At 35.8% G+C, this 26,712-nt stretch overlaps 3 protein-coding genes across 5 annotated transcripts; 1 reads left to right on the forward strand and 2 right to left on the reverse strand.

Moving 5' to 3' along the window:
• Positions 1-1,279: 1,279 nt before the first annotated feature.
• LOC114410427 lies at positions 1,280-11,033 on the reverse strand. Its single transcript, XM_028374365.1, has 16 exons — positions 10,602-11,033; positions 10,246-10,380; positions 9,868-10,035; positions 9,428-9,718; positions 9,156-9,250; positions 7,682-7,766; positions 7,367-7,594; positions 6,051-6,110; positions 5,478-5,557; positions 4,795-5,117; positions 4,612-4,703; positions 4,381-4,510; positions 2,497-3,638; positions 2,131-2,411; positions 1,843-2,010; positions 1,280-1,747 (listed from the first exon to the last, which is right to left on the reverse strand). Exons 1-16 carry the CDS (start codon positions 10,998-11,000, stop codon positions 1,633-1,635), a joined length of 3,792 nt encoding a protein of 1,263 aa, XP_028230166.1. The 5' UTR covers positions 11,001-11,033; the 3' UTR covers positions 1,280-1,632.
• Positions 11,034-11,791: 758 nt separating this feature from the next.
• On the reverse strand, positions 11,792-14,575 carry LOC114410428 (lysM domain-containing GPI-anchored protein 1-like). Its single transcript, XM_028374367.1, has 5 exons — positions 13,647-14,575; positions 13,433-13,550; positions 13,095-13,256; positions 12,942-12,973; positions 11,792-12,333 (listed from the first exon to the last, which is right to left on the reverse strand). Exons 1-5 carry the CDS (start codon positions 14,299-14,301, stop codon positions 12,047-12,049), a joined length of 1,254 nt encoding a protein of 417 aa, XP_028230168.1. The 5' UTR covers positions 14,302-14,575; the 3' UTR covers positions 11,792-12,046.
• A 1,804-nt stretch (positions 14,576-16,379) lies between these two features.
• On the forward strand, positions 16,380-24,822 carry LOC114410429 (general transcription and DNA repair factor IIH subunit TFB4-like). Of its 3 annotated transcripts, XR_003666298.1 has the most exons (13): positions 16,380-16,571; positions 16,758-16,897; positions 16,972-17,060; positions 17,143-17,419; positions 17,503-17,549; positions 18,194-18,231; positions 18,317-18,362; positions 18,536-18,589; positions 18,704-18,772; positions 19,326-19,402; positions 20,047-20,142; positions 23,636-23,778; positions 24,514-24,822. XR_003666298.1 is itself a non-coding variant. In XM_028374369.1 (12 exons), exons 2-12 carry the CDS (start codon positions 16,867-16,869, stop codon positions 23,640-23,642), a joined length of 831 nt encoding a protein of 276 aa, XP_028230170.1. In that variant the 5' UTR covers positions 16,380-16,571; positions 16,758-16,866; the 3' UTR covers positions 23,643-24,017. The 3 variants fall into 3 exon arrangements, 2 of the variants coding, with proteins under 2 accessions (XP_028230170.1, XP_028230169.1); XM_028374369.1 differs by lacking the exon at positions 24,514-24,822 and having other exon boundaries at positions 23,636-24,017; XM_028374368.1 differs by lacking the exon at positions 23,636-23,778 and having other exon boundaries at positions 16,381-16,571.
• The last annotated feature ends 1,890 nt before the right edge of the window (positions 24,823-26,712 follow it).

Genomic DNA, 26,712 nt, shown 5'->3' on the forward strand with positions numbered 1-26,712 from the left:
ACTAATCAGTTAGGATTGAATGTTGTTGAGTGGTACAAGAGTAGGGTTTTGGATTGTCATCGGTTCCTTTGCAACTCTCCTTTTTCCCCTTCTTTTCCGATTTACTTTGGATCTCTCATGATGATCAGAGTTCGCGAGGGCCAAAATTTCCCTCTAATAATAATTCTGGTTGCACCAAGTGCGACTTCTAATTGTATCACATGCAAGTTTTTATTTTTTTCGTATCCCTTAGAGTGTGTTTTTGGAGGGGGAAATTTAAAATTATGAGAAATTTTAAATTTTAAGAATTTCAAATACTTTAATTGAAATTCTTTTATTTTAAAAATTTTGTGTTTGGATAAAAAAATTAAAATTATGACGGTGAAAAAAATGAGTGAAAAAAAATGATAAAATATGATTGGTGTACTAGTTATACTACGCTCACATCCAATCGATGTTCTACGAGCTCAGACAATATTTATTGAAGAAGACTATAAGAAGAAAATTTTTATTTCTCACCGTTTAGAAAAGGAAATTGAAATTTCAGATTTTTAGTTGTTCAAAATTTTGTTTTAAAATTCCAAAATTTTAAATTCTTCAAAAAAACATCCAAACAATGAATTCTCGATTACAGCAATTCAAATCCATAAATTTCTTTCCTTAGTTAAAATTCTCTATCCAAACGCACTCTTAGATTTAAAGTGCAGTTACCTTTGATTTTTTTTTATATGTATCAATTTGTTCACCCAAAATGGAACTCGTGTTTAAAACATTTTTATATTTATTTTAAAAAAATATATGAATTTAGTTTTTAGTTTTAAAAAATCACACACTCCCTACGTTTAATAATGATCCTTTTCTGCAGTAAAAAAAAAAACAACGATCCTTTCTTAGTATAGCTTTGATAATTTAAGTAAAAAAAAATTCCCTAATTCTTAAAACACCCAAGATATGGGAATCTTGTCGCACAGGGCACCATTAAATCAACGTTGTCAAATTACTATATTTTTAGGAGTAATGCTACTTCAACAATTTATTATTTATTATTTAATATGAAGCTTAACTGCGTTATGTATGTCTTTGATTTAAAACTGTATCACATTTCATATTCTCAGCAAAAAATACAAGTATTAACTACGGGGTTTGGTCATGTGGAAGCGTTAGTAGATAGTAAACTAAAGTTACAAATTTCTTTTCGGAGAAATACTTATATTTAGCGTTTGACATTATTTTGAACAAAATTGTATTCAAAGAAAGATATTTCAGAAAAAAAAAATATTAACTACGGGGTTTCGTATTATTGCTTCCGAGCACCAATCTTATTATTAAACACGGATGTGGGTACGGGTCTCAGATACCAACTAGATCTTGTGCATCTTCATTTCCAGATACAAAGATGAAAGAGATGCTTTGCAAAAATTATTTCTACACTCATTTTATGCTTTGTAAGAAGATAAAACATTTTTCATAAATTGGGTCAATTCCTACCTCTTCTACTTCTCATGTCACTGCTCTAGTTCAATTTACAATCTTAGCCCGTGCCGTGACCATAATCAAACAAACTACGCGGACCTATCCTATGTCAACCGTCAACGCGTTCTTCTAATTGCTTATGTGCATTATGAAACCTATACAGAAGTTATAATTTGCCTTCTATGTTGTATGTTGTGAAGAATCCTTTCTGTACAGATTACCCTCACTCACCAAAGATATATCTTCAGGAGACAACGTGGTACATCTGCTCAAGTAATGATGAAAACCACGTACCCTGCATTGAAACGTGGTTGAGAAACTATTCAAGGAAGCCTGGTTAACTTATAATAAATCAAAAGGCTTAAAAAAGAATTGCTCAACATGTACTACCTTCCTCTTCTATTCTTTTCAACTTCTTGTGAAATGCGGGAAGCTTCTGACCTCGTAATTTCGCGTAATGAAGATAGATATTCATTGAATGCACCACCTTTCAATGCCAAGGATATTCTTGCAGGAACAATGGATTGGATGGCTTTGAACTGAGATGTTTTGTTTTCACTGCATTAAAGGCTACCATAGTAAGGTTTGACATCGAGACATGCCCAAAAAAGTTGTAAAAAATTTACCAGAAAATTTGTCACGAGAGGAATTGAGTATTAACTAGAGATGAAAGGCTACCTCTTCTGCGTACTATTTATTGGGCTTTTCCACTCTACTTCCTTTCCAGTATAGATAACTTTGCTTTTTGTGAGATCCTGTCCGGATAATTTAATGGCGGAAGCCAACATCTCAGAAGTAATATCAACACAATTTGCACAACCCAACTTTGATGCTTCATCTGCTATAAGCTTAGCGTAAAAGCAAAACCCATGTTCAGCAACAGTGGACGTCATTATTTGTTCATGATACCAGCTAGATGTGGCTTCACCAGAAAGGAACGTTGAAGGTTCCATAATATCCTGCACATACATTTATTGTCAAAATTGAGTGCCAAATACACAGAAAAACTTCACAATATTCATTTCAGTTATAAAATGCACTTACACGTTTATGAAATAAGTCAGCTTCTGAAATTAGATTGTTCAGCCCACTAGCAAGTTTAACAACTTGAAAAGCACCCAGCTGTTCCGAGGTAGCATGCTGTTTTAAATCCATGCGACGCTCACGAAGATCTTTCCACAATTTTTGTATTTTTTCTGTCTCTGTTAATGGATTGGACTGCAAAAACATTGGCTTTGCTTTGAAATCCACACGACTGCACTCATCCATCACATTAACAATTGTTTCTATATGTTCATCTAGAACATCTTGCAGAACCCCTTTAGGAGAATGGTCTGAAATTTCAGTATCCAACAAATCTGGATTTTGCGACAATTTTGTTAAGCGCCTTCGAACACAGAATGGTTTCAACTCATTATTCACAGAAACTTCCTGATCCTGAGGACCAACAAGAGGGCCAGAAGACACTGCTCCAGAAATTGACTCCGTTCCATTTTCAATTTCAGTCTCAGGAACAAACGTTGATTCTGGCACACAGGATGCATCTAATGATTTACATGTTTCATTTAAGCATGTATCATCAGCTGTTTCTGAATATTTAAAATGTTCCTCCTCTGAATGCTGAAATTCAGAACAAACCAGCTTGCGAAGTGTTGTGCTGGGGTAGTTTCCATTTAATTGAAGCTCAGAGGGACATTCATTATTTTCTTTCATCAATTGTCTTGTATTAGCTTCATCATGTGTGTCTACAGGATATCTATTATTTGAATCCTCATCCTCAGAATCAGAGGACATGACTACAAGTTTCCTTCGACCATTTTGCCGACAGGATGTAAGCGGGGAATCAGAAGAATTGGCAAACTCAGAAATAGCATTATATTGAATTTCAAGCTCGCTGTAATCTGTCAAAGAATTATTTCTCTTAATCATCTCCACCTTCTTGGCCTCTATATAATCAGCTTCCATACACTGCACATTTAAATCATTTTTCTGTTCATCTGTGTGAAGAAGCTCTGTAACCAACCCTCTAGAAGTTTCTTCCATTTTATTTGTTGATTTGGTGATTTCATTCTCAATTAGTTTGGATATCTCTGAGGGGAAATCCCAGGGCATAATCTTCGGTAGTATCTGATGGCCAAGCTCAAGATCAAATGGAAGCGAGCCATAATGTGTTTGTGCCTTTCCATCTGTTCAGTAAAGGGGAAATCATAAGGTTTTGCAAGCCATTGCAATGGCAAGAAAATAAACCGGATTGTAAATAATATTATATTCCGACTATTAATTCCTAAGCACAAATATAATAGCAAAAAATTAAAAAGCTTTTAGTGTTGTTAACTTGTGGAAGGGTGGGGGGATCTACCAAAATGGAGTCAAAACAGTTAAAAAATGGGGAGTGAAAGTAAAGGAGAGAAACCAATATTCACTAGCAAGATTTTCAAATGAAGTAAATAACACTGGTAAAAACAGGTTATTGCACTAAAATACTAGGTGACTACAACAAACTACTTTCTTAAATACTTCACACTACTTAAAATCACTTCCTAAACACATAACACTTCTCTAAATCATGTCCCAACAAACAGTGAAAGGTCAAGACACAAAAAAAAGTGAGGTAAAAAGGGGGAATACTGAATACGTGTTGATGCTGATTTTAAAACAAACTTTTTCAAGGAAGACATATCAATCAATAATCATACAAACAAAAGCAATCTGTTTTAGGAATAAATAAATAATGGTTCGATTAATTTCACTGCTTTTCCTAGTTCATTTTACCCTTAAATATGGCCACTCTCACCTTTTAAATATTATTCCATATTCAATAAATGCATACAACAAAATATTTTCTTAGATGTGTATATGTTACAACGTACTGCTAACACAAATTAATAGTCTAGAAACACAGAAGAGACCAAATGCTGTGGGGTATACCTTTTTGAAATCTTTTACCCTGAAACCAGAACTGAAGATGCATAATGGATTTTCGGATATCTCCATCACAAGAATGTATAAACTTCTCCAGTAAAAGAGGATGGATGTTGACTCCCTCAGTGAGACAAACCTGCAGGTCATTCATATCAGATTAATATAAATTTGGACAATTTTATTTTACTGCTTTTGAGTGCAGAGGGGAGGGAAATCCTCAAGAATTGAAGAACATACAGTATACAAATGGCAAAGCAACTCCTTTGGTGATGGCAACACGAATGAAACATGAAGCACATCAAAATTATCTGGCAGGCCAGGATTATCACCTAATTTACAGAAACATGTCTTCATAAATATGAACATCTGAGAAAATCTGTAAATTAAGCAAAAATGCATTATTCTAACTGGTTATCTTACTATTACTGGTCAATATAATTGGCCCCTTTGCAGTCTCAGCAATCTGTTGGATGGCAGCAATACATCCACGATCTTCAGGAGAAAGGATGTCCACATCCTCAATTAGAATTAAAGTTTGCACTTTATCACATGATGCAACTACATTGTTTTTGCCAAGTAACTTCTGTAATGATCCACTGGGGATATGAGCTTCATCATCAGGTATGGTTATCAGTTCATCCACCCCATCATTCACCTCATCAGCAGCTTTACCACTGAACAAAGCCAAAGCCAAGGGGAACTTCGTAGTTTTCTTCTGTGGACTTGCAGTGTTTTCTGATGACCTGAAATATATACGCATCAAATAATATATTATTGCAGTACAAGTTAACAGAAGCTTCTTACAAGAGTAACTTGGTTCTGCTAAAATACAATTGAATCAAGGCATATCATGTAATAAAGCAGTTTATAAATGTCACACTCTTATTTTCAGTTGCATGAGGGCATCTACATTCCCAAGTTAAATAAACTATTGATTTCCTCTGAAATATGAAATACTCCCCAAAAAAACAGAACACTCAACTAAGCCAACTAATATTGCAGGAAAGTGAAAGCATATGTAACACAATTACAGTTAGTTAAAATTACTCAGTTCCAGAAGATTGGAAGCTATCGGCAAGCATTGATAGAACAAGTTAGCAAACCTTTTGAACCCAAGTGAACCAAGAGCATCTCCAAAATAATTCCTGACAGCAGTTCCATTTCTACAATCTGATGCATTAAGCTGTTGAGACAACACAAACCGTACTTAAGTTTGACCAAGTTCATGGTTGAAAAGACATATAAGACAACAACGAAAATGAATCTTTTAACAACTAGCAGATGTTTTAAAAGAAAAAAAGATGCTGACGGAAGCTTGAGAGGATTATGTTGTGCACATCTGTTTCTCAAGAAATTTGTATGAAGCCTATACTAGCGACTGGGCAATACAATTAATTGTTTCCACCATACTTTCTCAATGTTTTTAATGACAAATAACAATCTTTCAGACTATCATTCTTCCACTGAGCAGGAAAGACCGATCTTAAATTCAAGGTTAAGAGAAAATAGCAAGCTTCTTCAAGCTAAATCCAAATCTGGCCAAATAATCACTGCTTAATCTTCAGCGATGCATATAAATAATTAAGGTGGTTATTTAGAGGATCAATGAATGTTATTACAAATGTATATCAGTTTAAAAGCATAAATTTCAAAAATATATTAATAAACTTTGGTACCTCTAAAATCTCAAACCCTTGCTCTTCGGCACAAGCATAGACTGCTGCAGACTTTCCACTCTGCAATATTAAACTTATGTTTAGCCACCAATATGAACATGAAGTGTTTTACGCTGGTAAAAAAATACTGATTCTAGCTACATTTAATAATGATAATGCTTTGCAACTATGTTAAAGTTATCCAAGTAAAAAAAACATTGAAAAGGCATGGATAGTAAAGTAATAGATTTTATGCAAATGCAAATAACTTTTGTTGAATTGCTCTCCACAACAAAGACCAACAATCCTAAGCCCTTGATACCATTGTTAGAACTCAGATTAAAGAATTAATAATAATGATTTTCCTAATTATTATGATCATACATAGATAATAGATGAACTGAGGAAATTAAGCTGGAAAAGTAAAATAAAGACAAGTTTAAAATACAATGACTAAACAAATAAAATAGGGATTTGGCTATTGCCAGATTAACCTTGGAGAGGTAAAGGATCATTAATAAGTAATAACCATAACTCTAGTAATAGAAACCGTAGACTTGTAAGCATAGAGTTGTTACTTGGCATTCAATAAGCCACAAAGAAAACCACAAGAATGTATTCATTCCTAATCCTAGCATGATTTTAGAATAGAGGATAAAAGCAGCCACATCTAGAGCGTTTTGGTGCCTTTCAAGTAAAAGGAATGCAACAATTTTCAGTCTCTATTTTGTTCATAATCGAATGGCTCAAGATTTGTGTACCCATGGTTTCATTATTTTTCAATTTTGTTTGATCATCTACATTTTACTTCCCATGGTTTTATGTTGTTTTCAGTGATCAATAAGGCATTAGCTTTTATCTTGATTTAAAAGAAATTGTATTTGAAAAATTATCAAGTCTTGGTTGTAATGCCCTTGATTGTCAACTTTTCGACAACTCACACTTTGATACTTCACATAGTGACATTTCACTAAACGTCCTTGTTAATCAGAATCCTCTGTCCATCAAAACTCTCTATAGGTAACTGTAGAGTTCTTAAGTGATATGCTACTGAAAAGTAGATGCATCCTGTTGATATAGATAGTACCACTTAATTCCTTTAAGTCATCTTCAATTGTACAATCTTATACCTGCATAACCTTTGGATTCCTCTTATTTCAGTGTGATTTGTCTGAAATGTTATATTAGTATGTATCCTAAAACTACTCCACCCATTAGAAACTGACCATTATATTACTGAATAATAGTAGCCTTCAATATATGCATAAATGATGAGCATAGGAGGCAATTTGTGTAAAGAAGTGTATGCAACAATTTTGAAGTAGATTTCCACACACCCCAATTGGTCCCGTAATTAAAAGAACATTCTGCAGGGAATCCTCCTCATTTATATCTTCTGAATCGTAATCACTATAGGAGCATTTATAATCATCATCGTCATCATCAACATTTCGCATGTCACTTTTATCCATGTCAGAGATATCCTTCCTGCTTTTATAACGTCTTTCATGCCAAAGATGTAGCCAGTCACGCAAGAAGTTCACTGATTCATCATTACCACACACCTACAAAACACAACCAGAAATGCAGAATTTAAGATAATAGAAAATTGAAAAAAACATGCAACCTTAATTTTTAAAAAAGAAAATTACCTCAACAGCCTTTGTTGGCTTGTATTTGTATGTCCATAAGCTGTTCTCTGCCTTATCTACACAACTACAGTAATAAGATCTCATACTGCAAAGCAGATTCAGAGTACAAGGTTAAACTCACTATCAGGAAATAAACATCCTATGCAAATCTAAAGTTTATAGAACTGAAAAATGAAGTCACGCTGATTAAAAAAATAAAATAAAAAAGCAACAGGGTACAATTATTCTCCATTTTACAATTGATAAATTCCAGTGCTTAACTACTTGGGGAACCCAAGTACACCAGACCATACTTTAGTAGGCTGAGAGATAGAGGATCAAGATTGCAGAAATAAATTGTTGTTATCAGGAAACCCTGACTATCGAGATGGGCACCAAAAGTTATCTAAACCCATCTTGCTTTAAGCCAAGAGAATCTCAAATAAGCCAATCAGTTAGCATACATATCTTCCTGGACAAAACATTCTCTTCTTGATTGGATCCAAAAAACAGTCCTGGAATGGCTAGTGAAAGATAGACACAGTAAACAGTTTAAAACTTTCTATTTTATCGAAATTAAGCAACTTTGATCGAATGCATCTTTCCTAAGTTTGCATTAGTTGGGGGTTGATTTCAGCACAAGTGAAAAAGACACCAGCTGGGAGACTCCTTAATCCTTACTGTGTCATAATCATAATGATATTAAGTTTATGAAATGAGGTATTTCTCTAGAAATTTGGGATTTATATGGAACAAGCAATTTTCTGACTCTCATTCTGTAAGTTTCTGGCAATTAATTTGATTCAATAATAAACAAGCTTTTAGAGCTCTAAGAGGCAAAGATTATCAGGGAAAAAGTTGGACAAATTTAATAAACAAATAACCAACTGTACACATGACTGACGGCTGTTACACTTATCATCTCCCTAGGTCCTTATATATACATTTTTATAAATAGCTTGTACTTCATCTTATTATTTAACAAAAAAAATCAGATGAACACTAGGAGATATCCTTGTAAACAAGAAATCGATTTGCTTCCTTAAATATATTTTCAATTTTTCTTCAAACATTTTTTTACTCGGATATCTCTTTACCAAGTTATTTACAAGAACTTTCCACACATTTCATCAAAAAACTGTCCCAGACTGTCATTTATTGCTGAAGATGATGTTCAGCAATAGGAATTACTTACAATTTGCAAATGCTTGAAATGAACATATATATAGGGGCTAATATAATGAGAACAATTTTTATTTTAAGTATGTCAAACTATAAATCTTGATTATATAGCCATGCATGAATAGTCAAGATTAAAAATTACTAAGTAACCACATGACCAAAAAAGTCAAGTGGATTTATATTTTAATCTTGACTGTTTAAATAAAATTTAATGTTTCATCATAATTATATATAATGGGCCACCTGCTATAGCCATGTACTAATGCTATTGCCATGATGATATTGGTGGGGCATGAGTCATGCATGTGCTAACCTTTCTTGAAGAAATCTAATTGGTGGTTCAGTATCCGACTTTCTAAAAATGTCAGCTTGCATTGTTGTAGTAACAGATTCATCCACCTCCAAGTCCTGAAAACAACTTTTGACCATCAGTTAACAAATAATTAAGACAAAGGGGAGAGTATATGTCACCCTCTAAACTAGATTTTGTGGATTGCCTACATACCACAACTATGCATAGAGGGCAGGTAACTAGGGACAGAACTACAGAAGTCATCCATTAAAAATATATGAGAAATGGTATACCAGTTTGGCATCTTCACATGTCGGAGGACATGTTTGCTTTGCTAGTGAAGCTGAGTTTGATGGTGATAGTTCTTCCAGATTTTCTGGATGTATACAAAGTCTATCTGAAGATAAGGAATTCTGAGAAATTGAAGCGCCTGAGGGATACAAGGAACTATGAAGCTTATCAAAATTCAAGGATTCAACAGAAGCCTCCAAAACAGATGAATTTAAACTTTCTGAACCATAGTTCATAGAGGTAGTATTCTCCAAAAACGTCCAGTTTCTCCAGTCAAGGGATGAGGTGTCATCCTGCATGAGCAAATTTTACACCTAACTCAAAAATATGGTGCTACAGAATTCAAAACCCAAACACCAACAGAATATATATTACCCCTCCCCCCCTTCTTGTCATCACATCACATCAAAGCAATAGCAAATCCAAGCCACAAGTAACATACCTGAGTATTTTCAAATACATGAATAGGACCACAGGTAGTCCTTTCATCCTCACTCTTTGTTGTTGATAAATTACTTCCTGAATCAGCCACGTCCTGAACTTTCTTCCCCGCCTTCCACAGTGAAAAAAATGGATGTATCTGCCGTCCTGTGAATATCCTCGAATCTTCCTGGTTTAAAACAGGTTAAAAAAAAAAAGAAATGTCAGAGATTGTCATGCCATAGTTAAGTGGCACTGGAATTGAGAGTATGGAACCGAAGCTAAAGCCACAACACAATGAAGTTTCAGGCCAATGTCTTCTTATATTTACAGCATTCACGGTTTCGCCCAATTTTTGTTATTTCGCACAATCAAAAACACAAAACAGTGACGTGCTAACCTCAGCAGCCAATTTCGCTTCTAAAAACAAATCATGCACCGGTGCAATAACCCGATCGGAATCAGCTAACACCTGCCGCAAAGTGGACCCCTTGTTAGTCCCATTAGCCGACACATTTTTCTTTGGCGTGGCATTCTGCTCGTAGAGAAAACAACAACACCAAGTAAAATACGATTAGAATTTGAAATCCTCAATTTTCTCACCTTCCCAGCAACACTTCAATTTTACCGCGACATTAGTAAGCACTTGACATAAACCAAGTAGATTTCATAATTAAGGTTTTAAAAAAAATGAAATTTAAATTAAAAAGTTTTAACATTTAAATTAAGAAAATAGAAGATGAACTAACTAACTACCTTGGAAGCTTTTTTTCGAGGAGTTGTTTTAGCCTTGGGTTTCTTCCTCTTCTTGTGATTCTCAGAGTCGGAGTAATCCTCGTCGCGTTCGTCCTCTTTGTCGTTCTTTTGATCAGGCTCCGGTGGCTTGTGAGGGAAGAGCGTCGACTGGACCAGTCGCCGGCGGACACTGCGGCGCGGCGGTTCGGCGGCGGCATTGCAGGAGGGACTGAGGTCGGTGACGGTGGCGTCCATCTGGATGGAATTGAATTGATGAGATCTATAAGATAGGGTTTTGGGATTTGGGGTTAAAGGAAAAGAGGAGCGTGATTTTGAGAGTTGAAAATAGGGTGAGAAAAATTTGGAGGGAAATCGGTTTCCATCTTTCCGAATTTGGAGGGAACTCTTTTCAGTTTTCATTAATGATTGATGTATCGAACTGGCCCACCGTTATGCTTCTGTAATGTTTGGCCCAATCCAAAGAGGAGTAATGTTGTTAGATAATGTTTATTTTAACAGTTCACTGCTCCTGGTACATGTAGCGAAGCATGTGCTTGATGTAGGTTTTTTTTTTTTTTTAACCACAAACAATTTTGAAAAATATAAATCAAACTCACGTCTGTTTTTTTTTCATTCATTTTTATTTTCATGATGTTATTTAAAATATTGCTTGACACATCAATAATTTTCAAATAGCACAATTTTACCTCGGTGTTTTTATCTTTTGCTTCTAGTCTAATTATTTTGCATATTTTTCTTCAAAAGGCTTGCCACTTTAGTAGCTAATTTGTTCTATATAGTGTTTTTTTATTTATTTATTACAGTTTGTTCTATATAGTGCTTAAATTCGTTTGAGTTTACTTACTCTGAATGGTGAGATTAATAATTGAGCTCGCACCAACATTTGTATGAATTAAAATCATCTGTTCTTTCAGACCCAAAAAATGCATCATATGCATTTGATTCCTGCCCCTGATGAGGTTAAAAAGACTGGTGGTTCTCAGATTTGCTGACTTTTAAAAAAATAAAAATAAACAAACAAGTCATGTGATTCTGTTCTCATTTACATTAGGTTGCACCCCTAAATTGGACCATCCCAGAGAAAATTGTTAACGAATATCTAAAGAAAGGTATTAGATTTGGCAGAAAAAACAAGATTGTCAATTAACTTAGCATCACAAAAAGGAAAAAAAATAGTAATAATAATAATAAAACCGATTTAGAGCTTCTATACAGATTGACAATAGATTATACCTAAAATTACTGACAGTAGATAAACACGATAATTCAGCAAAGCACCAAATAATATATGGCTAAGCGTGAGAGGAAACCCGAAATCCCATAGTTTTCCAGATTCACGAATCAGTTCAAGAGTACAAAATGAATATCAGCAACTACGATAGACAGGTGCACCTGTGACAAACACAAGTAGCAGGCCAACTATACCCCCCACAAAATTGAGAAGATTACAATGCCACAGGTATCATCAACTTGACAAGCAATAACACAAGTGCATTCGTCAAAGTGGGCAATGGTTTCACCAAGGAGCATGCAACAGAAGCCCCGGAAGAAATGCCGCTAATAGGGCCATTTGCAGGAGAGAATCCTCCTGGAAGCCCCGCTGAAGGCACCAGCGAGGATTTGGGTGATGCTGGACCAGCTCCATCGAACAGTGGTGCTGGTGCTGGTGCAAACACTGTGTCCCTTGCAACGGTTGTAGGTGGAGCAACAAGGGGAGGGAATTCCTGCAGCCCTGCAACATCATTTAAAATATATTTAGAAGGCCATTCATGAATTACTAAATACTGAGTGTCACCAAATTTTCTTTTGGGGGCTAGGGGTGATGGGAGTAGGTTAAATTAGGAATTGCAACTAGAACATCTCTGATGACCCTAGAACAAAATGCAGATTGTTATGCTTCTTGCCATCACTTTAGTCTGAATTATAATTATAATAATGCCACACGATATCAAACCTAACTAAATTCTAGTTCTGCAAATAAACTCTATATTTTAAACTCAGAATTTGCATACAGTTGCTGACAATATGCATAGCACATAGAAAAAGCATGATGGGTAACCATGATTCACTCTTTGTATCTCTAGCATATTGAAATTTCAGACATTCAAAGTTGTCATCTCCAACACACCTCCCTTGCTCAACCCCATATATACACTGTTTTGTCCATATCACTAGCCAATGTAGGATCTCCAACACATCTCAGTAAATAAATCATCCAGAATGAAAAGTAAAACAAAGATAAGCACAATCTATTTAATTTAAATCTTTATAATGGAATACAAAGATTAGTAAATGAATTATACAATGCATTTAGGGTGTGTGCGCGTGTATAACACTAACCTGGACATCGAGGCTGAAGAGAGGGGGACAACCTGCAGGGTGTCAAGAAATGTTAAACAAGCTTCAATTCAAAGACCAGTTAAGCAAAATAGACATTACTAGAATATGTAAATCAGAAAATGCAGCAGGTATGCAGACAGAGGATAAACATACGTTGTTACAATGCTGCCATTAACAATGCCATCATAATTGCAAGACGTAACATTGCAACCACCACTAGTCTGCTGCACTGTAACATTCCCAAGCATAAGGTTGCTGCCTCTACATTGCATGCTGGAGCAAGAAACAGCCAGAGAAGCCGGCATACAGTACAAACTGCGTAAAAAGCAACAACATTAAAAACATTAGTAACAGGCAGCACCTTCTCAAACTCTACAATGCCCGTTTTTCACTTCACACCCAAAAAAGAGATTCGAAGCTAATGGCTAATGCACAAGGGGAAAAGCAATAATAAACTATAAACAGAAAACAAAGAGGTGCTTAGTCAGTACTCAAGGTTTTTGGGTCCACAGCTACATTGCACACAGTGCCCCGCGGTAATGGCATAGCTTCCATTAGGGACAAGCAAGCCAAAATCAGAGGCGGATTTCGGAAAATTCGAAGCACAAGCTGCAACACGAGAAAATAACAAAATAAAAAAAAAAGTTAGCAATTAAACAGAAAATTATAAACTGTAAGGAAAAAAGAGAGGCAATATTTAATTACCGGGAATTGGAACAGCGAGGATATCGCCATCGTTAATAGCAGTGCTTCCCATGGCATTAACATTCATCAAATCAGTGAGGGTGGTGAAGTACCTAGCAGCAATGGCAGCGAGGGTATCAACGGGGCGAACAACATAAGAGAGGTAAATCGCGGGGAGAGAGTTATCGGAGCCGTTGAAGCACGTGCAAGGAAGAGGAACGACGAGGTTCTGTCCGACATCGAGAACCGAAGGGTCGGAGATGGAATTGGCCTCGCGGAGCTGGTCGGAGGAGACGAGGCCGGCGTAGACGGCGTCGGCGATGGAGGAGAGGGTGTCGGAGGGGCGGGTCTTGTAGTGAGTAGCGACGGATTTGCGAATGCCGTCGACGCAAGAGCAGGAGATGGGAATTTTCAGGAAGAGCTTGGAGGGGAGGATGTGGTGCTCGACGTCGGGGTAGGAGATGTCGATGGCGTTCGCGGTGAGGAGCGAGATGGGGTCGATTTGGAACAGCGACGCCACCTCGGAGACTTTGAGGTCCGTGTAGAGGGTGTAGCCCAGAAGCGCGTTGCATGAGTCGGAGTTTGAGCATGGCTCGATCGTGGATTTTGACGATGCCTGAAGAAGCAGGCAGAGGAAGACAAAGCTCTGCAGAATAATGTGCTTTGGATTTGGCATTCTGGAAGAAATAGAAAGTGAGTGAAGCTAAGCTACTTAACCAGTAACTAATTCTAGGATGTCGGAATCTACAAGGTTTGAGAGGGGTTTAGGGTTTTCTGAGTTTCACGAAAGAATGTTGTGTTGTGTTGGGGGAGGGGAAAAGCGAACGAAAGAGGAGTTTAGAGTAGGAGACAGGTGTTTTGCATTTCACGAATAGAGCCGCAAGGAAGGACACTGTTTCCTCACTAGTTCTACTTCGATCATAGAGATTTCAACCTTTTACTTGCTTCGCTGGACATCTTTGTCCCTCTCTCTCTCCATAATCATTCCTGTTTTTAAACATGGTAAATAAATTATACATTTCTGTTGCAGGACAGTAGATTGTGATTTGGTTCATTTAAAGAAGTAATTATTGATTTTATGCCGATGAAAATTTCTTTTTTAAAGATGGAGTGCTCCAATATCTTATAAGATTTGAAATGTTTTGATTTAGAGGGTGGAATTTTTATTATTATGGTTTTGTCGGATTGGGAGCACCGCACGATGGGGATGTTTGGGTAATTTAGCAGAATGCTTTCTTGGATTTGCGGACAAGCTGGTGTGGCCCGCATTGAAGTTATATTGGTTCGTATAGTTTGCTTTTTCAGGCGTTTGGGCAAGGAATTTATAGTTTTCTTGCTGCCCTTGTATGCCAATGCCATAGATTATAGATACCTTGGCAAACCACATAGCTAAATTAGCTAACGAGGAGTCAGGGAGTCCCATGATGGAGTCGAAATTAAATATTTTTTTAACACATTTTAATGATTTATAATTAATTAAGGTAAATTGTTCAACAAATAAAAAGGTGGTTCATCATCATCACCATTCTAACAAATCTATTCAAGAAATCAATTGTAAATTATGTTAGGTGTCTCTCATATGCAACATACATGTTTGTGTCAGTGAATAGTGGTGATTGTCTAATTTCAGGAATCGAACACCAAGTAGCGGTGGGTATGGATTGAGGCTCACAAACTGACTATTTAGCGTGCACTTTACAAGTTTTAAAATATTCAATTCATCTTACTGTAGTGGAATTTTAGGTGCTTTTTAGCATGAAAGATACAATAAATGGTAGGAATTGTGATTTAACATATTTACATGTCCCTAAAAAATAAATCATTTTAAGTGATTTTAATTGTCATTTCTTCGGGACTTCTTCTAAAACCTTGATGATTGGGAGTGAGAAAACAATATGATTGTTGTTTATTTAAACTCACATGTTGACAATTGATAAAGACCATCTTTGGTTGCCCCATATACTAAAACTTTTCATTGTCACACTGTCCTTAAAAAACAAATTTGTATCAATAGTGGTAAAACGAATAGCAAACTTTTCAGTGTTTATGGTGTTGTTGGATAGTGGTCGCCGACGGCCTTATGTTTTATGAAATATTTCCATGTTTCTACAAATAAAACAATCTTCAGTCTTGTGTGTATTCATAGCCACCGCAAGAAAGGAGAGAAAGAATATGGAGAATCAAAGGCAAAGCGAGAAGATGGTTTCGCGAGTATCAGTGTTTTGGACGTGAAAAAAAAAAAAAGTCTTTTTGCATAACCATAGAAGAGTTTTTTTTTTTTTTAAGAAAGTAGAAGAGTATGGGAAAATGTCTTCTAGTTCTGTTTTTTAGTTTTTTTATTTATGTTTTAAAAATGTTTAAAATTTAACAGAAGATTAAAAAATAAGAGTTATTAAATCTCATATGACAGTTCTAAATTATTGATTGATTGCGAAAATATATACTAGAGAAGTAAGTGCATGCAATTCAGATACATCATACATGATCTTCCGAATTGATTCCTCTACAGAATTCAACACTTGTTGTTGTATAGTCAAACTCGATGCTTGTCTGAGAGTATAAAGAGCTTGTAAACACCTAACTTTGTCCGAATTTACCACTATTTTTATGAAGTTAAAAAAATGAGAGAAAAGAAATTAATAAAACGGAAAAAGCAAAGAAAAGAAAAGAAAAGAGAGAAAAAAAAACTGGAAAATTAAAAAAGGAGAAGAAAGAAAGAAAATAAAAATATTACACTCAAAGCCCAGAGCTATTGACCCATTGAAACTAATTCAAGCCATGCCCACGTTAAACTCAACTCACTCTAACCTAAACTAATTTTCCCCCTTTAACAACCGTTGTGTAACATCCGCATACATCTGTTAGCCACTACGAGTGAGTGCTTCTAAAAAGCATTTCCATCTTCAATTTGGGCACTGAACTGTTAACAAAGGCAAACTTCAATTGGTAATCCATCTTGATTTTCTCTGTAATTGTTGTATAAAGAGCATGTCTTCTATTGGGTATTCTTCTGATGTTTCCCTGAAGTATCCTTCTTGTTTTAGCCTTGAGTTGTTCGACAAAATGCATGAACTAATAAAAGTTGGTAATTAAGAAATTGTTCCTTAGTTTTAGTGTTTTTTTACTTTTCAGGAAAATAACTTATAACTTGGGCCTCGAAGCCCGGGAAGTGTTATTGCATCGTTGTGCTGCCACGAAATGAGTTGGAAGTGAAAGCAGAAGACACAACCCACACTATACCATGCCTTCTGCTCCTTCCAAACTCTACGCAGGTTCTCTGCACTCTCTCAATCCCTTATTCACTCCATACCAATTCCATTGACCCCTTTTCTTTCTTTCTTTGCAGATGACGTGAGCCTCCTCGTTGTGACGCTAGACACCAACCCTTTCTTCTGGAGCACTTTTCCCTTCCCCTTCGCCGAGTTCCTCTCTCAAGTAACACTCACACAAACCCTAATTCAACACTTCACCCCTCCGATTCCAGTCTCAAACTTTTTTTTTTCTTTCCTTTTCCCAGGTACTCGCTTTTCTCAACACGATCTTGCTCCTAGGCCAGCTCAACCAGGTCATCGTCATCGCCACCGGATGCAACTCTTGCGGCTACGTTTACGATTCCACTTCCGACAAGAACCATGGCTCCACCACTGGTACAATGCCCGCGCTTTATTCCAATTTACTTCACAATCTCGACGAGTTTCTCGCTAGGGACCGGCAATTAGACGCCGACGCCTCTCACGCACCGGGAATCGTTCCTTCTTCGCTGTTATCGGGCTCCTTGTCCATGGCGCTTTGTTGTATCCTTCTTCGCCAATGTAATTGAAAACACCTTATTTTAACGATTGGGGCTTTTATTTGTTTGACCTGATTGGGTTATCAGATATACAGAGAGCTTTTCGTTCGGGACCAATGCCTCCTCAGCCTCGGGTGCGTGATTAATCGCCTAGCTGTTATTGCATGGAGTTTTATGTTATACTTGAATATGATATAAGTTGCAACTTGCTACTGGAGCTGTAAGTCGACTATGGTTGACTTTTGCCTTTTATTGCATTAATGAGCAACATTGTGGGTTGTTATTGGAGTTTGAAAATGATATGCGTGTCCTCTTTGTCAACTTAATGTTGATATTGCAGGGTTTTGGCTCTTTGACACACTCTTCTTTTTGGTGTTCAGTGTTTGAATTCATTGATGCTAAATATTGTGTTTAGTATTACGCTTACTATTGTTTTTGCTTGTTTGTAGAATGATTGAACATAAAGATTGTGTCCTCTTTAAACTTTACTAGTGCTCAAAATTGAATTGGGTGCTCCAAGTTATGAATTATTTTTTATATCTAGTTTATTTTGATCTGCTTTAAACTGGAGATGATTTTTGCAAACTCCCTGCTGGAAATTCGTTTACATGATTGGTCTCGTCTTTATTTTTGATGTTATATTGGCTGTTGCTGTTATAGGAATCTAGTATTTTCAACTGATCATGATTTTGTTTTTTCTTCTGTTTTTTTTTTTGGATTTCTTTCCTACTTGCTGATTTTGAATAACTGTTATTTTACTTTACTGATTTATGAACAGATTTTATGTTTGCAAGGGGCTGCTGATGGACCAGAACAGTATGTTCCTCATTACATTTACTTTTTATACATTTAAATATTGTATCGACCCTTGAATTCAAATCACACCTTGTATCCTTTTCAGGTATGTGGCAATCATGAATGCAATATTCTCTGCACAGCACTCTACAGTATTTACTGAATCTTCACTTTCTTTTTCTTTTTTCTTTCAACTTTGGCCTTTTCCTTGCCAACACACTGTTATGTAGATAGGCAATTCTCAGCAATATAACTAAGACATAAAGATTGTTTGTATTTTTATGTGTAACTAATACCCATGCGTAACTAATATTTTATATTGTAGGTTCCTATAGATTCTTGTTATATTGGTTCAAACAATTCTGCATTCCTCCAGCAGGTAGATAAATACATAAACACACACACAGAGACACACTATTGAATGAGTTGGTATTGCAGTTGCAGAATATGTTTTATTTATTCTAGTCATTTCTTTTTGTGTTATGAATGGCAGGCTTCATACATAACTGGTGGAATATATTACAAGCCTCCCCAATTGGACGGGCTTTATCAATATCTTTCAGTAAGCTTTTGTATAATTAACTGCTTTGAGAGGAAGTTGTTTCACTGACAGGATTAGTTGACACAGCTAGTTTCTATTCAACAAATAAGTCCTTAAAATCTGTTTGGTAATACTAGAAATTGGACAAAAAATCGATTTAATAGCATCTGCCATGTCAGCATTCTCTCCCTGCCCCTTGTTTTTCCTAAATACTGTGGGCTTGGGCTGCTGATGTGTTAACTGTCCATTTGGGTCCACATTCTCTTTTAGGGTCCTAACAGGTCGGGTTTGGTTTCTTTGTTTTATTGACTATGTAGTTCCTTAAACAGAACGAAACAATTGACTTATCATTTTCTTCTAAAGAAACTACATCTCAACCAAATAATGTAGCAAAAGTGAAAAACTAATGTAATGACTCATTATACAACGGTCTCGAACATAAAACTTTAATGATTGGCCTCTAGCAAAGGAATAAACAAATTATATTTTTCTTTCTATTCAGGTTCAGGTTATTTGTCTTTTCAATTTTACTTTTTGTTTTACTTCTGACTGTAATCTAACCTTGTGTATGCAGACAGTGTTTGCAACTGATTTGCATTCTCGTGCATTTTTACGGCTTCCTAAATCTGTGGGTGTGGATTTTCGTGCCTCGTAAGTTTTTCCTTTCCTAGTTAACCTTTTTAGATTTCTCATTTTCATTTATTTTCTCTCCTGTAAAACTACAAACATTTGGGCTACAACCTAGCTATCATTATACTTGTGTTTTTTAACTCCAATTGGTCCTTTTTCTTCCTTTTTTAATTTATGTTGGTTTGAAGATACACACCTATTTATGGATCTGTTCTTATATTGCTTCTGTACGGTGGAGACTTCAAATTGTTTTTTTTTAACATAAAATGAGATTGTCCAGCCTGCCAAAGTCTTTTAGGTACCCATGGTTGACTGATATCACATATATTTATCCGATGCTTTTGAGCTGTCATTGACACTTGACAATCCATGTTTAGTGAACCACAATTTATGCAATCAGTAACCTAACTTTTAAATCCTAAGTTCACTAAATATAGACAGGTGATTAAGGGACACTTTCAGATACTTCCTCAATATAAATTAGTACAATGTTAAATGAATCTGACTGAGTATTGAACTTCTTTTGTGACGGATGATATATGAAATGTAATTTTAGTGGATTTATACAAGTTGTGTGATGTAGAACTCCTTTTGTGCTGGCAATTCTTCTGTTTACTATAGAAATTTTGAGACCCGCACCTTGATAAACTGTATGTATTGTGCAGGTGTTTCTGCCATAAACAAACAATTGACATGGGCTATGTGTGTTCTGTATGCTTATCCATATTCTGTGAGCACCATGATAAGTGTTCAACCTGTGGGTAAGTGTTTATTTCCCTAACTTATTGTGGCCATTTGTCATTCTGTTTCCATAAGCTTCTCCATATGTTATGCTTCAACAACAACAACAACAACAACAACGCCTTATCCCACTAGGTGGGGTCGGCTACATGGATCAACTTTCGCCATAATGTTCTATCAAGTACCATACTTCTATCCAGACCATTAATTTCGAGATCCTTTTTTATAACCTCTCTTATAGTCTTTTTGGGTCTTCCTCTGCCTCGAATTGTTTGTCTTCTCTCCATCTGGTCTACTCTCCTCACTGCAGAGTCTACCGGTCTTCTCTCTACATGCCCAAACCACCTAAGTCTATTTTCCACCATCTTCTCTACAATAGGCGCTACTCCAACCCTCTCTCTAATAGCTTCGTTTCTAATTTTATCCTGTCGGGTCTTACCACACATCCACCGCAACATCCTCATCTCCGCTACACCTACTTTATTCTCATGTTGGCTCTTGACCGCCCAACATTCTGTTCCGTACAAAATCGCCGGTCTTACCGCAGTCCGATAAAACTTTCCCTTTAGCTTGATCGGTACCTTTGCATCACATAACACCCCCGATGCTTTTCTCCATTTCATCCATCCTGCTTGAATGCGATGATTCACATCCCCTTCAATTTCCCCATCATCCTGTATTACAGACCCAAGATATTTAAACCGTGTGACTTGAGGGATAATATGGTCTCCTATTTTCACCTCTGAGTTAGAAACCCTCCTTCTTTTGTTGAACTTACATTCCATATACTCCGATTTGCTTCTGCTTAGGCGAAAGCCATGTGTTTCTAGAGCTCGTCTCCAAGTTTCCAACCTCTCATTCAACTCCTCCCTCGACTCTCCAAGGAGGACTATGTCATCTGCAAAGAGCATGCATCTCGGCGCTATCTCTTGGATTTGTTCCGTGAGGACATCCAGAATTAAGGTAAAAAGGTAGGGGCTAAGGGTTGACCCTTGATGTAAACCAATTGTGATGGGAAAATCGTCTGACTCTCCACCCTGTGTCCTAACACTAGTCGATACCCTATCATACATATCTTGGATAGCTCGAATATATGCAACCCTAACCCCTTTCTTCTCTAGAGCTTTCCACAAAATCTCTCTAGGCACTCTATCATACGCTTTCTCCAAGTCAATAAAAATCAAGTGCAAGTCTTGTTGGGCCATGCGATATTGCTCCATCACCCGCCGTAATAAATAAATCGCTTCCATGGTCGACCTTCCTGGCATGAAACCAAATTGATTCTCAGTAACTTGAGTCTCCTTTCTTAATCTCCGTTCAATCACTCTTTCCCATAATTTCATGGTATGACTCATGAGCTTGATTCCCCTATAATTTGCACAATTTTGTATATCCCCCTTGTTCTTATAGATTGGCACTAACGTGCTTCTCCTCCATTCCTCCGGCATACGTTTTGACCTCATAATTTCGTTAAAGAGTTCGGTAAGCCACTCAAGACCTCTATCTCCAAGAGTTTTCCACACTTCAATAGGTATGTTGTCTGGCCCCACCGCCTTACCATTACTCATTCTTTTCAACGCTTCCTCTACTTCCTGTTTCTGAATCCGACGATAGTACTTATAGTTCCGGTCCTCTTCTCTTGTGTCTAGACTGCTAGAGTCATATCCATATCCCTCATTAAATAAGTTGTGGAAATACGCCTTCCACCTTTCCTTGATATCTTTTTCATGCACTAAGACTTTGCCTTCTTCATCCTTAACACACTTTACTTGATCCAAATCTCTAGTCTTCCTCTCTCTACCCTTAGCAAGCCTATATATAGATCTTTCTCCGTCCCTGGTTCCTAGAGCTTGGTATAGTCCGTCAAAAGCTTGGGCTCTTGCCTCACTCACCGCCTTTTTGGTTTCATTTCTAGCTATCTTATACTTATCCCAAGTTTCAGAATTTCTACACCTAGACCACTCCTTGAAACACTCCTTTTTTACTCTAACTTTGCTCTGAACATTTTCATTCCACCACCACGATTCTTTACCCCTAGGTCCAAAACCTCTAGATTCACCCAACGTCTCTTTAGCCACTTTAATAATCTCTTGGGACATCTTGTTCCACATATCATTTGCACTTCCTTGTGATTGTCCACACCAACCCTCCCATATCTTTTGTTGGAAGATTCCTTGTTTCTCACCCTTCAAGTGCCACCATTTGATCCTTGGTGCTACCAGAGGACCTCTTCTCTTTGCCCTATCTCTAATTCTTACATCCATAACCAAAACTCTATGTTGGGTAGTCAAGCTCTCTCCCGGGATAACTTTACAGTTCAAGCAATACTTCCTATCAGACTTCCTGATAAGGAAGAAATCTATCTGAGAACATGTCCCTCCACTTTTGTAAGTGATAAGATGTTCCTCTCTTTTCTTAAACCATGTATTGGCTATAGAAAGATCCAAAGCCTCCGAAAACTCCAAGATGGATTTACCCTCCCCATTCATCTCCCCTAGGCCAAAACCCCCATGCACCCCCTCAAAACCTCTAGCCACGCTACCTACATGTCCATTGAGATCCCCTCCTAGGAAAACTTTCTCTCCTTGGGGTATATCCTGAAGTACCCCTTCTAGATCCTCCCAAAATTTTACCTTAAAGTGTTCTGCTAACCCAACCTGAGGTGCGTACCCACTAATAACATTAAAGGTGTCCTGTCCCACTACCAATTTTAAGGCTATGATACGATCTCCTACTCTTCTTACATCCACGACATCCTTCTTCCACTCCTTGTCCACAATAATCCCTACCCCATTTCTTGATCTGATTTTTCCCGTATACCACAGCTTAAATCCCGAGTTGTCTAATTCTTTCGCTTTTTCACCTGTCCACTTAGTTTCTTGTAGGCACATAAAATTGATCTTCCTCCTCACCATAACATCCACTATTTCCATAGATTTTCCAGTAAGTGTGCCTATATTCCATGTACCAAAGCGAATCCTCCTGTCATGAACTAGCTTCTTTACCCACACCCGTTCACGAAAATGTGGGAACCCTTGCTTACTTTTCACTACATCCGGGCGGCGATGCAGCGGCCCTTGCTCTTTTGACACTGTACTCGAGCCATACAGCGCGTTGCTTCCGGGCAACGACCTAGCATTCACATTATTACGTAATTGATCCATGTCATAGAGATTCGACAAAGTTTAACGTTGGCTGTCGAAAGCCTAACACAACCCTCTCCTTTTATCCGGGCTTGGGACCGGCTAGGAATAGCAAAGCTACCCTAGGCAGGATTTATATGTTATGCTTCAAATGAGTATAAATATTCATCATTTAGTTAGTAGATTGTAAGAACTTGTTCAATTTTTACAGAAAATTCCTTTTTCAATTGTATGCTTTTGTAATTTATTAGTTTATTATCAGACTTCTATTGCTTCTTCTTTTTTCCCTTATAATTTGATACAATTATTAGAGTGTCTCTCTTTAGCTTAATTTTATAGCCATAGCTGAATGATACTGTATTTAATTTAGGGGTTAGCATGTCAAGAAAAGCTATGAGATGAAGGCAATCCCAGCTGATTAAGATGAAGTTTTCAGTCCTGTATTTGGATAATCTCTTGATAACACCTACACAGCCGCAACATTTCCATGAGCAAACAATTGACATGGGATATGTATGTTCTGTATGATTATGTTCCAGCATTTGTTTCTACAAGGAAAATTACATTTTAGTCTATTGGCTACTAAAAATTTCTACAAGAAAAATTACATTTTAGTCTATAGGCTATATTGGCTACTAGCCTATGAATCCAATTGTAGCTTTTATTTTAATGTATAATACTTAGCCACATACTATTTTGCCAAAAGATCTCTACTTTTGGATTAATATCTTGGTGATACTTGCTTTTCTTCATTAGTTTGAATTTTTGTTAGCACAAGATTGTGTATGCAGTATGCTCGTTTTTTTTAATCAGAAACAAAACTTACAAATAGCATGTGAGGATTAAAATGAAAATACTGGGTATCGACCTTCGAGAATCCCTGGCTTGAGAGTTTTAGGGGAAAAAGGAAATTCCTTGTGAATTTATTATCCCGAATAATTTATCATAGAAAAGATTAGTTAAAAGCAGACCTGCAATATATGATGAATCTATTGTCTTCGCCTCTTTGTTAATTTGAAAATAGAATAGAAAATTCTGTCAATCATGAGTTGAAGTTTCACAATGAATGTTAACTAACTAGAGAAGCACGAATGTAGATGCATGTTAGATTGAAACACGAGTGACCAACATATTTTTGCTTCAGCATTCTGGATGCCTCTATTATTATTGAGACCTCAGTTGGTCAGTCGTTACTTCATTATTATCATTTACCTCCATTGGTAATTTGTGTCCTTGCACTTTTTGCAGGTCTGTATTTGGCCAGGCTCAACTAGATGCCTCAGCAGCCGACCGGCAAAGAAAGGCTTGAGATACATTATGTTGCATCTGAGTGCATAACATATTTTGTCACATTTATCAAGAGAGCTGATCGATTAACTTTCTTTTCATACCTGTAGCATGATGAAATTTTGAAATCAAGTTTCTTTTCCATCTGTCTTAGTGGGAAACTGAAGTTTGTCATGGAAATTATTGTAGGCCTATAAAAAGTCAGCATCGAAAAAACATTTTATCTGAAAGTTTAATTCCCTTTGAAATCCATGATTTGCATTATGTTCACATACATGGTCGACTGAGCTCGTTTTCTTAAATAGCATATGTTCCTTTCTGACGAGCTATCATGGCTTTTTGTTGTACCGGAGAAGGCCTACAAGATTATATTAAAAGGTGTGAAAGACAACGTAATAAATAAAGTGGATTTGGATTGAGAACTTTATGAACAAATGTTGAGTCTCCAACCCAAGTAGCCAAGCTGTTTTATTAGTTTCTTGATGCTTGGCATATACAATGAAGTATTCAAACAATGGAGTTTGTAATAAAAAAATTGACAATATTTTTAATTGTTTTATTTTTCAATACTAAAATAAAAAGTGATATTGTTTGTTGGATATAAATATAAGTAAATTTAATTAATTTTATCTTATTTAATGTTATCATTCCAAAAATAATATTTAATTAATTTTAATTTTATTTTTAATAATTTTTTTATTTATGATAGAATTTGAAGTTTAACCCATTTTCATAATCCTTAAAAAAATTATTAGAAGTGAAAACGAACAGAAAAAATATGAAGTGGGACCTACATTTATTTTTTCATTTTCAATAAATTTTAACCAAATATAGTAAATGTGTTCAAAATAATGTGTTTCCAGCATATCTTTTAATTAATTTTTTTAAAACAAGATTTCCCTTAAAGTTAGTATATCTTAAAAGGTAACTAGGTGCTTGTGTGTCTTAATAAATTCCTAATGTTATCTTAAATTACATTAAAACAATGATTAACTAAAATATAAGTATCTTGAGGATTGAGTGTGCGTAAAAAAATATCTTGAGAATTGAGGGAAAACGAAATTTCTTTATAACATTGTTAATCTTTGATATGAATTGATTGCATCACAACTAAAAGGGAAGATATGCTGGTGTGCGCGCTTGAATGCTTTGTCATTGAGATGGGCACAATTTTCCCCTTTTTCTTTTTATAACAGTAAGTCTATATTGCCTTAAAAAAACAGTAAATCTATATTTATTTGCTACCCATTATTAAGGTAAAAGGTCATTCTTGATTATTGTCATCATTTTGAGAAGGATATTGAACCTAGTTGCAGAACTAAGTCCCATAAACAAAAGATCAAACATTCATGTGTTGTATAAAATAAAATAAACTAATTGATTCTTTAGGACACGCTTTATTACATACAAAAGACTATAAAATAAAATAAAAAACTATATGAAAAGTCTTTTGGAAATAGAAACTCAATAATAATAACAAAAAAATCATATGAACCAATTGAAATTATTTGAAAATGTACTTTCAATCTGATATGACTTGATAATTTTGTTTCCTTTTGACAAATGGATAATCAAACGAACCATATAAAGTAAAGAAGGATGAAAAGAATACCTTTTCCATTTCACATAAAATAAAAAATCACAATACAAAAGAATAAGTCAAGAAATATTTTGTTAAACATATTAGATAAAACATTTAAGGGAGCTGCTATTGAAAATATCGATTTTAATGTTATTTCAAAATTATCCAGCTTATAAAAACATAATTTGTGGTATAAATCTATAATAAAATCGTGTTTTATTAAATGATACATTAAAAATATAATTTTATTGTAGACTTGTATAACAAAATTATGTTTTCGTTATATTTTTTTATCATAAAATATGTAATACTTGTATGATGAAATCATGTTTTCATGGAAAAAATAATTTTAAAATAACATTAAAATTTATTAAGATCTGAATTCAAAATATCATGATTATTTATAATTAATTTAAATTCATTTTTTAATACACCCAGATCTTAGGTTAAAATATCATAATTATTTATTATATATATGTGTGTTTTTGTATTTAATAAAAGATATTCAAACGTAAACAACACTTGAAATTTGGAGGTAAAAATTTTGACACATTTTTTTGTAAAAAAGAAAGTAGAGA

The sequence above is a fragment of the Glycine soja genome, chromosome 4, assembly GCF_004193775.1.
Source record: "Glycine soja cultivar W05 chromosome 4, ASM419377v2, whole genome shotgun sequence".
Lineage (NCBI taxonomy): Eukaryota > Viridiplantae > Streptophyta > Magnoliopsida > Fabales > Fabaceae > Glycine > Glycine soja.